At 43.7% G+C, this 14119-nt stretch overlaps 1 protein-coding gene across 7 annotated transcripts in view; it reads left to right on the top strand.

The window, feature by feature from the left end:
• The window catches only part of col14a1a (collagen, type XIV, alpha 1a), a 311666-nt gene that overhangs the window by 217966 nt on the left and 79581 nt on the right, over window positions 1–14119 (top strand). For all 7 annotated transcript variants that reach the window (XR_011352149.1, XM_069920939.1, XM_069920938.1 and 4 more), the window contains exons 31-34: window positions 2307–2445; window positions 4630–4772; window positions 8436–8545; window positions 10562–10720. Coding sequence is in view for 6 of the 7 variants with exons in the window: in XM_069920939.1 (XP_069777040.1) it covers window positions 2307–2445; window positions 4630–4772; window positions 8436–8545; window positions 10562–10720 (551 nt within the window). In the remaining variant the exon portion in view is untranslated. The remainder of the gene's footprint in view (window positions 1–2306; window positions 2446–4629; window positions 4773–8435; window positions 8546–10561; window positions 10721–14119) is intronic.

The following is a 14119-nucleotide window of genomic DNA, read 5'->3' as shown; positions in this document are numbered from 1 at the left end:
TACAGGACAGAAGGGACTTCCCTCGCCCAACCCCCACCCTATTGGTCACTCCCCCCTCCTGTCTCTCAACGTTTTGCATCTTCTGTCCAATCACAACTTCCTTCCCCCCTCTATTGATGTAATTTTACCTTTTATCTTAGTCCTGAAATTGAAATTTCTATCCTTGGATGCTGTCTGACCTGGACTCAATTTTGTGGCTCTTTCACCAAATGTTTAATGAAGGAAGCTTGGAGAAGCTGGAAAAGGGGTGAGGTGGATGAGGGGGTGGTGGTAGGAGAGGTGGGATGAGGGGGATTCTCTACTTGTAACAGAATAGTTAAGGGAGGCTAATTTTGTTAGAATGTGAGATAGAGTAAATGGAAGCAGGCTTTTTCCACTGAGGTCAAGAACTAAAAGACACAGGTTAAGGGTGAAAGGTGAAATGTTTAAAAGCATTATTAGGGGAATCCTCTTCACACTGAGTGTGGCACGAGCTGTCAGCTGAAGTGGTGAACGCAGGATCCATTTTGACACCTAAGAGAAATTTGAATAAGTACAAGGATGGGAGGGGAATGGAGAGCTATGGTCCAGGTGCAGGTCAGCAGAACTAGATGGGCTGAAGGGCCTGTTTCTGTGCTGTAGTGTTCCGTGGTTTTATGATTCCAATAGGTGCAAACTGGTTCCAGTGACAAGAGGCTTGTTAACAGACAATTGGCAGAAGAACAAGATAGGGAGATGAAAATTCTTGCAAAATATCAATGGATGTTATAATCTGGAGTGAATGAAGGGCAGCTTGTTCAGGGTACTGAGCATCTGGCTTGTTCCAGGTATCAATGGGTGTCGAGAGTGAAGACCTCTAGTTAGCAGACCAATGTGCAGGATATGATTGGAACTTGAGCACTTGTTATCATTATAGACTGGAGACATGCTCATTTAGCCAAATGGAAATGAGCTGAAAAGTGGCCAGTAACAGCATGGGCAATTAGATCCTAGTTGATCAGCAATGGACAAAAGTCATAAGAGGATTACATCAGATGAACGCAGAGCGTTTTTTTGCCCGAGTAGGGAAATTGGTAACTAGAGGACATACTGTAGGCTCAAGGTGAGGAGGGAAAGATTTAACAGGAACCTATTTTTGCCCAGAGGTTGGTGGGTGTATGGAAAAGACTGGGGAGGAGATGGCTGAGGCAGGTAATATTACAATGCTTTTGATAAAATTGGACAGATACATAGATAAGAAGGGTGCAGGGGTGGCCAACCTTTTAATTTTAAATTTAAACATACAGCATGGTAACAGGTCATTTTGGCCCACGAGTCCATGCCACCCAATTAACCTACACCCCTGGTGCATGCTTGTGGGCTGAAATGGCCTGTTACCATGCTGTATGTCTAAATTAAAAATTAAAAGGTTGGCCACCCCTGGTTTGGAGGAATACAGGCCAAACACAGGCAGGTGGGATGAGTGTGGGTGGGACATTTTTGTCAATGTAGGGCCTGTTTCCAAGCTGTATGACTCTATGAAGATATAATGTTGAAGAAAGGGCAATGAAGGAAAGCTATGGTGAAGTAGGATATGTGGAACTAAGTGCGTGCTCTGTGGAAAAGACAGCACAGATACATTGGATGTGGGACTTCATTTCGTGGGGTGTCAGTGAAGTCCCATCCATTTAACCTTTCCCTCATATTGGTGCTGTCACTGAGAGCAATGCAGCTCCTGCCCACAGTTACCCTGTTTTTGAGCGGGGGGGGTGGGGTGCTATGAAGGAACTGGGGCAATCTTCACTTCAGAGGGCAATGTGACCACCAGTCCTTCGCTGAATAGTGGGAAGCTAGAGGGACCCAGGTTATTTCGTCACGATCCCAGATTATGCAGCATTTGTACTCCTCTATCATCGTAGGCTCCCCAGGGCTTCAGGCAAATTCTGATGGATGGTGAGAGGCAAACTCATTCTGTTGTGAGAAAGCATATTGAAGTTCAGAAATAAAGCAGATTGTGAGAGCAAATACCAGAAGATGTTTGTTTAAAGTGAGGAGAGTTCAGGGGAGACGTCAGATGTAAGTTTGTTTGAATGGAGAGTGGTGCGTACCTGAAATGCAATGCCAGATGTGGTGGTGGTGGCTGGTACAATAGGAACATTCAAAAGACTCTTAGCTAAGAAAAATAGTGGGTTATAGGTGTGAAGTAAGAAAGGGTTAAATTGTTGTGAAGAAAGTTTACACAACCGTGTGAGATGAAGGGCCGGCGCTGTCCTATGTTCAATCATAGCTCGGTGCCATTTTCTCTGTTTTATCTTGTGTTCTGAAAGCGTAGTATATTTTCCTTGCAGGGTTTAGAATGATGGAGATGTTCAGCCTGATTGAGAAGCAGTATGCCTCTGTTGCGGGAGTGTCACTGGAATCTGGATCGTTCAACAGTTTCCCCTGTTTCAGACTACACAAGGATGCTCTTGTTTCACAACCCACAAGGTAAGTGTAGAAATTGGAAAGTTATAAAAATATTTTCTGCATCACCTGCATGCCGATTAATCAAGAGACTGAAGATAAACATCACTGTGCAACATCTCAAGGTGGTGTGTAGCTTGGGAAGGATGTTAAACAGTGACTGGATCAGCCGACGATCACATTTCTCACCTAATGCAGAGAGGGATGGGGTGATTAGTTTTAGTGCTGTTGTCCGAAGGCAGAGCACACTGGGACTTGGTAAGCCACACATGGAGAATCGTGGGCTGTTCTACTCTCCTTAGTTAAAAAACTGATCTGCTGCCTGTATGGGGAATTCCATGGAGATTCTCTGGATTGGTTCCTGAGATTGTGGGTTAGCTAATTGGGTGATCAGTGAGTAGGTTAGGCATTGATCGAGCTTGGAAGAAAGAAAGGTGGGGGGGGGGCGTGAGGAGTCTCGCAGAAACCTGTAAAATTCTTCCACAGCTCAATTAGGTGGGTTGATAGACATCAGTGTGAGGAAGGGTGGGTGGGTTTAGTGTCTGGGGTGTGGGGAGAGAGGAGGGGGGGGGTCACAATAACAGGCAGGCCAGTGAATGCTGATGAAGGAGAACCTCTCAGAGAGTGGTAACCCTTTGAAATTTTAATTCAGAGTTCAATTAATGAGATCAGAGGTCAATAGATTTCCAAATATTTGGGGGAAATCTAAGCATAATGCAGGAAATTAGTGCTGAGGTAGGATCTCAGCCATGTCCTTGATGAACGGGGAAGAAGACTCTCAATTGTGAGTGGACAACTGTTCCTGATTCTTACCAGACCCCAAGAACTGTTGGGCCATCAGTGAGAATGTGGGTGTCGCTGTCGGGGGGGGGGGGGGGGGGGGGTGGAGGGGGATGCCGAGGAGCCATTCTAGTGACAGTGAAATTGTTGCCATACACAAATGTGCTCGAAAAGCTCAGCTGGTCATGCAGCATCCATAGTGGGTAACCAACATTTCAGGCCTGGGCCCTTCATCAAAATAAAAGCAAAAATAGCATGCACCCGAAAAAAAAAAATGGTGGAAAAGGAGGAGAGGACGGACGGAGGAAGAAGCAGGAGCACAGGAGGTTGGAGGTGGGAGGTGGGAGGGTAGAAGAGAAACTATCTGTGAAGTGATAGAGGGTGTTAGGTCTGCTTTGTTCATGAATGAGTGAGTCAAACACCAGACTGAGTCGAAATCAAGGTTCTTTGTTCTTTATTGCCGGATTGTAACACTTGCAACTAACAGTGTTAGTTGGAGAAGGCGCATTCTGCCGTTATCAGCAAGTGGTGTTTTTTATATACCTTAGGATACGTACTTAGTAAATTATCATACCATGACATTGTCCAATGAATAAACTGTTGCTGTCCCTCTCTGCTAGCCTCCTGCACATCAATTTGTCATCCCCACTCTTATCTTGAGAGTACAAGGTCACAACTGCATCTTGTTACGGCCCAGCACTGGGTGACTCCCTCTACATTCCCAGCTCATGATGTTTTTACCTAACAAGGGAGAGGGTAGCTCTCGGAGAAGAAAGGGAGAGAATGGAGAGCTGGAGGAAAGGAATAAGGCTACTCCTGCTACCTCCCGCATCCTCTCCTCTTCTCCACCCTCCCTCTACCCTTTTCCTTAGGCTCCTGTCTGTTTGCTTGTATCTTGACAAAGGGCCCAGGCCTGAAATGTTGGGTACCCTTTCCTTCCTCTGGATGCTGCGCAATCTGCTTGAGTTTCTCCAGAACATTTGTATATTGCACTTGACCCCGGCATCTGCAGACTTCCTTGTTTAACTCCATTCAGATGGCAAAATGTTAATGCATTTGGAAAATGGGGGTGTTCTCAAACTAAAACCCAGCCAGGCATTTAACGGAGTCCTCAGAGAGACCTGAGTGGGATAGATAAAGGAAAGATAGTGCACGTTACAATGGAGACCAGAACTACAAACCATCAAAACAAAACGCTCATTTATATTTCCCTTGGGAAATAGGTGGAATTAACAGCAGTATTGTATTTTCAGTGGGACTTTGTAATAGAAGGACATTGCTTGGGGAGGAGGAAGGGGGTGGAAGGAGGCTAATATGCAGCAGAGGGGCCTTATTGTCTGATTGTGCGCTGTGCATTGAGCGTATTGGTTGTGGATTCCAACAAATGATAAAACATCTCAACTGGGAACTGTTTTCTATCTTTCCCAGAAATGTCCATCCCGATGGGCTACCATCGGATTACACCATCAGCTTCCTGTTCCGCTTGCTTCCTGACACTCCGCAGGAACCCTTTGCCCTCTGGGAGATCTTGAACAAGCAGAGAGAGCCTTTGGTTGGAGTCATCCTGGACAGTAAGAACCTCCCCCCTTAACTACAGTGTCATGTGCGACAGGACTCAAGTTAAACTAATCTCCTGTCTTCCTCCTCAAAGCTCTCTCCTGAGAGTGAGCTGGGTATGAAGCACATTCTTATTTAATGGCCTTCTGTGGCGCCTTTCCCTTCAGGGGGCATGGTTAGTGTAGAGGTTAGAACAACATTATGGCAGCGCTAGTGACCCAGATAAGAATCTGCAGCTGTTTGTAAGGAGTTTGTATTTTCTCCGCGTGACTGCATGGATTTCCTCTGGGTAATCCAATTTCCTCCCACCCTCCAAAAGGTTATGGGGTTTGTAGGTTAAATGGTGTATTTGGATGACACAGGCTCATGGGCTGGAAGGCCCACTGTGCTGTAACTCAAAATTTTAAATAAAAAAAATCTTACAACCATTGAGATACCTTAGTAGTGTAATCTTATAATATAGAAAACATAGCAGCCATATTGCACACAGCAAGATCTCACCAACTCTACAAGAAAACAACTCGAATTTAGAACATAGAACATTCCAGTATAGGCCCTTCAGCCCACGATGTGCCAACCTATGTTAACCTGCTCTTCAATGATATAACCCTACCTCACCTCACACCCTTAAACTTCTATTTTTCTTACATCTGTGTACCAATCTGAGAGTCATTTGAATGTCCTTATTGTACCAGCCTCCACTACCACCCCAGGCAAAGCCTTCCAGACACCCATTGCTCTCTTTGTAAGAAGACATCTCCCCTAAAGTTCCCACCACTCCTTAAACAGATGTTCTTTGGTCTTTATTATTATGTCCCCTGAAAAAAGCTACTGGGTTTATCTAAGTCCAACATGATCTTGTCCACCTCCATTAAATCACCTCTCATCCTCCATCGCTCCAAAGAGAAAAGCCCCAGGTCTGTCAACCTTGCTTCATACGACATGTTCTCCAGTCCAGGAAACATCCTGTTAAAATCTCCTCTGGACCCTCTCTAAAGCTTCATAATCCTTCCAGTAATATGCTGACTGGAACTGAATGAAATAGTGTTGTTTTTCTTTTGTAATTCTTTATTTATCGCACAATGAACCATATCAACCAATATATTTACAGATGTATCTCTTTAAATATTCACAGGCATTTTCTCTTTTTTTCCCCATCCCTCCCTTCCCCCTTCCAACCCCCTCCAAAAACAGTAGATATTGGATATATAAAATACAATAGAACAATATCTTTATACAAAATGAATACAAACAAAAAAGGCGTATCATCTACTTATTCGCATTAAATCTGGTCATGTTTATCTTCTTATCATTTTAGGTGGTAGTGGTCCTAGGTCTGCTCTTTCTGTTATGTTCCATATATGGTTCCCAGATATTTTCAAATATTGTAACTTTGTCTTATAAATTATATGTGATTTTTTTCCAGTGGGATACACTTAAACTTGGTTATATCCATTAATGTTTATAGTCATATAGTCCAATGTAGCCATCTTGCATCTTTATTTTCACTTTTCTGCCTCTTCACTACCTCCATCCCCCTTTTTTTTTCCCCATTACTGTTTTTCAAGTTTTCCTTTTTAATCTCAATACTCCTTGGATTGGCTCCTGTCCTGTGACGGCAACCACAACTCCCCTTTCCATTCGGTTTGCGAACTTACTCGCAAGTGTCAACCGATTTCACAGTGACCATTATTCTCCCACCCCCAGCCCCCCCAGAGAACACTAATTTCCTATACTTATAACAAAACTTTTTTTTCCTTCTTCCCTTTCTCTTATCCATCTTTAAATCTTTATATATACATTATTTTTACTTTATATTTTTACATATTTTCTTGCCGGTCACGGTCATACTTCTTGTCACTCCACCTCCTCTCTTTTCCTGTCCTGCAAACATACAGCAAATTCTTGGGGTCTGAGAACAGTCTCTTCTGTTCCCCAGGAATGAATACTTTGAGTACTGCTGGATGTCTTAATATAAAGTTATACCATTTCTTCCATAAGATTGTTTTTGCAGCGTTGAATTCCTCCCTCTTCTTTAAAAGTTCAAAGCTTATGTCCGGTAAAAAAATATTTTTTGACCCTTGTATTCTCTAACCTTCTTTCTTGCCTGCTCCAGTATGTTTTCTCTTGTCGTATATCTTAGAAATTTTCTCAATATGGATCTCGGTTTTTGATGTGGTGGCGGTTTCGGTACTAGCGCTCTATGCGCCCTTTCGATTTCTATTTCTTCATGTGAGTCTGTTGTTCCCAGCACCTTCGGGATCCATCCTTTTATAAATTCCTTCATATCTGACCCTTCTTTGTCTTCTTTTAGGCCCATGATTTTTATGTTGTTTCGCCTACTGTAGTTTTCCAATACGTCAATTTTTTTGTGACAATAAATCTTGTCTCTTTAATTTTTTTCTGCTCTCTTCCAACTTCCCTCTTAAATCATTTATCTCCATTTCTACAGCAGCTTCTCGTTCCTCCACATTTTCTACTCTTTTCCCTATTTCAGTCATGACCAACTCTAAGCTTTGCATTCTGTCTTCAGCACTTTTCATTTTTCTTTTGATTGAACTAAATTCTAATGATAGCCATTCTTTTAATGACCTCATTTGTTCTTTGAAAAAGACTTTATCTAAACTTTGTCCTTCTATTTTACCTTCATCTTTCCTTTGAAATTCTTGGTCTTCTTCTGTGTCTGTATCTATGTCTGTGTCATCTTCTTCTCTTCTTTGTATCTTTGTATCTTCATCCTTCTCTGGTGAGCTGCTTCTGTATCCTTGCTGGGTCTCCTGCCACAGGTCGTCCCCGTCGGTCGACTCCCAAATGTTGTTGAGATTGATTTTGCCCAAATCGTTGGGGAGAAAGTTTTCTCACTTTTAAAATACTGAGATGAGGCCTGATTGAGGTTCCTGCCCCGTGCAGTTCTGGCTCAGCACAGCTGTAGGATCTGCCTTGACAAGGCTCAGGTATTCTGGAAAGGGATTTGAACTTATGATCTTCTGGCTCAGAGGTGTATGCTGTCCACTGAGCTACTGCTGTGGTTCTCTGCTGTGTACTCTGCCATCCATTGATCCTTTGAGCAGGGCATGTGTCGTGAGGAGTTTTGGTCATACGTTCCTTTGACTTCACTCCCCCTCCTTTCCCCCCCTCCCCAATTCCCTCCTTGGATCAGCAAGCTCTCAATTAAAAACAACAGGAGAGGTGGAAATAATAGCATTAAAAATATAAATGGGTCTCAAAGGAAGTTTTATAGATCTTTGGACTCAATGTATTTAATGGGTATCGTATATTCAGATTTATTTTAGTATGGTTCCTAAGTCATTACCCTGTCTTGCTAATCAGAGCCCTTGGTTTAATTCCTCACCTTAATTTCCAAGAATGCAGGGCTCCCCCAGCATTGAATAGAGGGTGAACTCTGTCTGCCATGGAACCAACATTGATGTTTATTCTGGTGGTCCCCTTGCCTATCTCTCTGGTGCCAGGGATTCTCAGCAAGTCATAAGATGGTTCACAATTCTATTTTTTACTCTGTCAACTGAGACAGCTGGGTAAAAAAAAACTAAATATACCATGTGCCCTGTGGCCTGGAGAAACACAGTTTCTTCTGGTTGTTTCTGTCGAGTCGGAGGATAATGAACTTGAACTTGAAATGCTTCCTCAGTTTTAACCTTTATACTTGCTGTGTTTAGATGGCAGGAAAGCTCTCACTTATTTTAACTATGATTACAAGGATGACTTCCAGACCATCACCTTTGACAACCCAGAGGTTAAGAAGATTTTCTATGGAAGCTTTCATAAGGTCAGTTGATGACAGATCACCATTTAAGGACCTTGCTCCAGTATTATCATACACGTATGATCCTGAGGCAGAAAGATTAAAAATGCAACAAGCAATTCAAAAGGTGAATGGTGTGTTGGCTTTTATTTATCGTAAGGATGAGGAAGACTTCCCTGCTTTGCGTCTTAGACAGACTGGGCAGCTTTGCTCCACAATGGATGGAGCTGGGGCCTCAGCTTTGGAGACCCAGGTTCGATTCTGACCTTGGAGTTTGCACCTTTTCTGTGTCGCTGCTGAGTTTCCTCTGGGGGCTCAAAGATGTGCAGGATTAATGGATTTCTTTTGTCTCCCACGTAGGTGAGGGGTGGAATCTGGGGAGAGTTGATGGAAATGTGGGAAGTTTAAAAAAAAATGGGAGGTAATCCAGAAAGACTGCAGACACTGGGGAGGTTTGCAGCAAACAGAAGTGCTGGAGGAACTCAGCAGGTCAGGAGGCACCCGTGGAGGGGAATAGGCTTTCGCTGTTTTGAGCCTTCTTCAGGCATGACAAATAAGGAGCAGAAGCTTGAATAAGAAAGTGGAGGGATGGAAGGAAAAGAAGGACAGGGCTCTCTGCTCCTCCCCACTCCCACCAGCATCGATCTGCCTGTGGGTGGATTCAGGTGGGAGGGGGAGGAGCAGAGAGGCGAGGGGGGAGAGGACAGCTTGCGGAGAAATGTGCTCTCTTGTCAGTCGAAAAGCAGGGAAAGGGTGGGGAGACTGGAGGAAGGAAGGTGGGGATGACAGGCAGGGGAAAGAGGGAAAGGGAATGAGTTAGAGGGATGAGGGGAAGCAAGAGAATGGAGGGAGATGTTTACCAGAAACTGGAAAGTCAACATTTGTGCTGTCAGCTTTGGAAACTGCGGAGATTAATTTAAGGTTAGGTGAGACAGGAACTAGAGGACATGGGTTAAAGGTGAAAGGTGAAATGTTCAAAGGGAACATTAAGGGGAAGCTTCACACAGAGAGTAGTGAGAGTGTGGAACGAGCTGCCAGTTGAAGTGGTGAATTTGTGTCTGATTTTTACATTTAAGAAAATTTCAGATTGGTGCATGGATGGGTGGCTTATGGAGGGCTATGATCTAGGTGCAGGTCATTGAGATTGGGGAGAATAGTTGGTCACTGACTAGGTGGGCCAAATGGCCTGTTTCTGTGCTGTAGTGTTCTATGGTTCTAAGGTGTGGTTCTTCCAATTTTTGGGTGGGCTTAACCTGGCAGTACATGTCTGTGTGGCAATAGGGTGTGGAACTGAAATGGTTGGCCATTGGGAAGTCCTTGCTGTTGCAGCAGATGGAGCCAAGGTGCCGAACGATAAAATCTCCCAGTCTGTGTTCAGTTTCCTTGATGTAGAGGAGGCCTAGTGTAAATGGTGTTTGAAGATATGTATGGACTTGGTAGAACAAAATGCCTCTTTCCATGCACATTTGGTGTCCCTACAGAAGAGAAGACATTTTTGTATTGCAGACAGTTCAGTATAGACCAGTTCCTGTGAGAAGGATCTGACCCTCAAGGACAGAATGACCCAATTGACCCATGTACTTTGGACCAAGAGAGAAGCTGAATTTCTTGGCAGGTTTGGTGCTGAGATGTGGTTTCCTAGGGCTGGAGACTTAGGCACAGTCTCAGGATATGATCTCATCCCTGAGGACTGAGATTGGGAGGAGGTTGTGAATCTCTGGAATTCTCTTCCCAGAGACTCTCGCTGCCCTACCGTTGAGTTTACTCTGGGCTGGGATGGCCTGCTTTTCAGGAGTAGAAGGGGAGTTGTAGAAATGGGAGTGAAACAGGATGGATGCCATCTTGATTGGTGAAGCAAGTGTGAGTGGTGTGAAAAGTGTACCTGCTAGTTGTGCTGCTCACGGCTGCACCCCATGGGCCAGCCAGGAAAGGTGCAAAGGGGATGGAGTGGAACTGTCACCAAAGGCTTATCAAGTATTGGGGCAGTGGACCAAATGGACTCTGTGATGTAATGGACTCTGTAATTTTCTTTGACAACAGGTGCACGTGGTTATCACCAAAACCCATGCAAAGCTGATGATTGACTGCAAGAAAATTGGGGAGAGAGCGATCAATGCGGCAGGGAACATCAGCACCAATGGAGTGGAGGTGCTGGGCCGGATGGTCCGCTCCAGGAGCCCAAGGGAAAGCTCTGCATCAGTAAGTGACATGGTCCCCCACTGCTCTTAGTAACCAGCAGCCCAGGGACAGGCACTGACCTGGGCTGGGAGAAAGTGGAGGAGGGGTTGATGTGGGGAGATGATGTGGGTGTGGGGAAGGGAGAATGGAGGAGGATGAAATGACATGAGGGTAGGTTGATGTGGGGAGATGGGATAAAATGTGGGGGAGGGGATGAGATCAGAGAAAGGGGAGAATGTGGGGAAATGGAATGATGTTGGGGGAATGGGGTGATGTGGGGGTAAGGGAGTCTAGGGGATGGAATGATGTGGGGGGGAAGAGTGTGGCAGGATGGAATAATAAATGGTGCTTAGTGAAATATGCACTGAAAATGTTAATTTTAAAGATACAGCACAGTAACAAGCCTTTCTGGTCCATGAGCCTGTGCTACCCAAATATACTCTTGTAACTAATCAACCTACTAACCCCGTACGTCTTTGGAATGTGGGAGGAAACCAGAGGAAACTCACTCAGTCATGGAGAGAACATGCACACTCCTTACTAACAGTGGTGGATTAGAATATGGGTCAATGGCACTGTAATGGCATGGTGCTAACTGCTGCACTAACCGTGATGTCCGTTGTTGATGAAACGGGCAGTATTTTAGGGTCAACAGGTTTGATCCTTGTGTTTGTTACACAGATGAATGTTGATTTTGTCATTTCATGCAGTTAAGAGAACATAGGAACATAGGAAGTAGGAACAGGAGTAGGCCAAAAATGGCCCATCGAGCCTGTTTCGCCATTCATTACGATCATGGCTGATCTAATTTATGACCTAACTCCACCTACCTGCCTTTTCCCCATATCCCCTAATTCCTCTATCATGTAAAAATTTATCTAACCAAATTTTAAATATGTTTAATGAAGCAGCCTCAACCATTTCCCTGGTTAGAGAATTCCAAACATTCACTACTCTCTGGGAAAAACTATTTTTCCTCATCTCTGTCCTAAATCTACTCCCCTGAATCTTGAGAATGTGTCCTCTTGTTTTAGTTTCCCTGGCCAGCACAAAAAACCTTCCTACATCTATCCTATCCATACCCTTCATAATCCTATATGTTTCTATAAGATCTCCTCTCATTCTTCTGAACTCGAGCGAATACAATCCTAGACGATTTAATCTTTCATCATAAGTTAACCCCTTCATCCCAGGGATCAACCTAGTAAACCTCCTCTGGACCGTCTCCAAAGCCAGTATATCCTTCCTCATATATGGAGACCAGAACTGGACACAGTTCTCCAGGTGCGGTCTCACCAGTACCTTATACTGTTGCAACATTAGCTCCCTACTCCTGAATTCAATTCCTCTAGCAATGAAGGCCAACATTCCATTTGCCTTCTTAATAACCTGCTGCACCTGCAACCTAACTTTTAGTGATTCATGCACAAGCACTCCCAAGTCCCTCTGCACAACAGCATGCTGTAGTTTTTCACCCTTTAAATAATATTCAGCTCTTTTATTTTTCTTGCCAAAGTGGATAACCTCACACTTACTAACATTGTACTCCATCTGCTAGACCTTTGCCCACTCATCCAGCTTAACTATATCCCTCTGCAGACTCTCCACATCCTCATTACAATTTGCTCTTCCACTCAATTTGGTGTCATCCGCAAACTTGGCTACACCACATTTTGTCCCCTCCTCCGAGTCATCAATGTAAATGATGAACAGTTGTGGGCCTAACACTGACCCCTGCGGCACCCCACTTACCACTCTCTGCCAACCTGAAAAACTCCCATTTATCCCGACTCTCTGCCTCCTGTCAGACAACCAATTTTCAATCCAGGCCAATATATTTTCCCGGACTCCACTTTCCTGTAACTTACTGATAAGTCTCTTGTGCGGCACTTTATCAAACGCTTTCTGGAAATCCAAATATACAACATCAACCTGTTCCCCTCTATCCACCGCACCCATTATATCCTCAAAGAATCCTAACAAGTTTGTCAAACAAGATCTTCCCTTTCTAAAACCATACTGCGTCTGCCTGATTGAACCCTTACGTTCCAAAAATTTCACTATTTCATCTTTAATGATGGCTTCAAGCATTTTTCCCAACCACAGATTGGCTGATAATTTCCAGTCTTCTGCCTACAACCCTTCTTAAAAAGTGGCGTGACATTTGCTGTCTTCCAGTCTGCCAGGACCTGTCCAGAATCCAAGGAATTTTGGTATATGACCACCAATGCATCAACTATAACTTCTGCCATTTCCTTCAGAACCCTTGGATGCATATCATCAGGACCAGGTGATTTGTCTGGCTTTAGTCCCATTAGTTTCTCCATCACTACTTCCTTTGTAACAACTATTTATCAAGGCCCTCCCCAACATTTGCATCCTTAACTCCGCACTTGGGCATGCTGGACGTGTTTTCCACCGTGAAGACTGACACAAAATATTTATTTAATGCCTCGACCATTTCCTCATTTTTTGCTACCAGTTTTACTTTCTCAACCGCCAAGGGTCCTATGTTAACTCTGGCCACCATCTTCCGTTTTATATATTTATAAAATTTTTTGCTTTCTGTTTTTATATTTTGAGCCAATTTACTTTCATAATCCTTTTTCCCATTTCTTATTACCCGCTTTGTAACCCTTGTTGTCTCTTAAAGTTTTCCCAATCTTCCAGTTTCCCACTGCTCTTTGCAGCTTTGTACACCTGCGCCTTCAATTTTATATTTTCCTTTATTTCCTTTGTTAACCACTGTTGAATTTTCCCTCCCTTGCTGCCCTTTTTCCTGACCGGAATATATTTTTGTTGAGCATTACAAAATATTTCTTTGAAAATCTTCCACTGTTCCTCAACTGTTTCATCAATTAGCCTGTGCTCCCAGTCCATTCTGCCCAATTCCTCCCTCATCCTATGGTAGTCACCCCTGTTTAAGCATAATATATTAGTTTTAGATCTATTTCCCCTTCCATCTGAATGAGAAATTCAATCATACTATGATCGCTTTTTCCCAGATGGTCTCTGACTATTACATCATTTACTCTACCTATCTCATTGCACAACACTAGATCCAGGAGAGCATTTTCTCTTGTGGGTTCCTTAACATGCTGCTCAAGAAAGCTATCGCGGATGCATTCTATGAAGTCCTCTTCCAGACTCCCATGACCAACTTGATTTTCCCAATCTATGTGGAAGTTAAAGTCCCCCATGACAACTGCCGTATCATTATTACATGCCTCACTTATCTCTCTATTTATTTCCTGTGCCACTAAACTATTGTTATATGGTGGGCGATAGATAACACCCACCAATAATTTTTTCCCTTTGTTATTCTTTATCTTTACCCAAATGGACTCAACATTATGCTCTTTAGATCTTATATCATTCCTCACTACTGCCTGGAGCTCATCTTTGATTAAGAGTGCAACT

This window comes from Narcine bancroftii, chromosome 2 (genome assembly GCF_036971445.1).
Source record: "Narcine bancroftii isolate sNarBan1 chromosome 2, sNarBan1.hap1, whole genome shotgun sequence".
NCBI classification, from domain to species: Eukaryota; Metazoa; Chordata; class Chondrichthyes; order Torpediniformes; family Narcinidae; genus Narcine; species Narcine bancroftii.
This window is presented reverse-complemented; position numbering and strand designations above follow the sequence as displayed.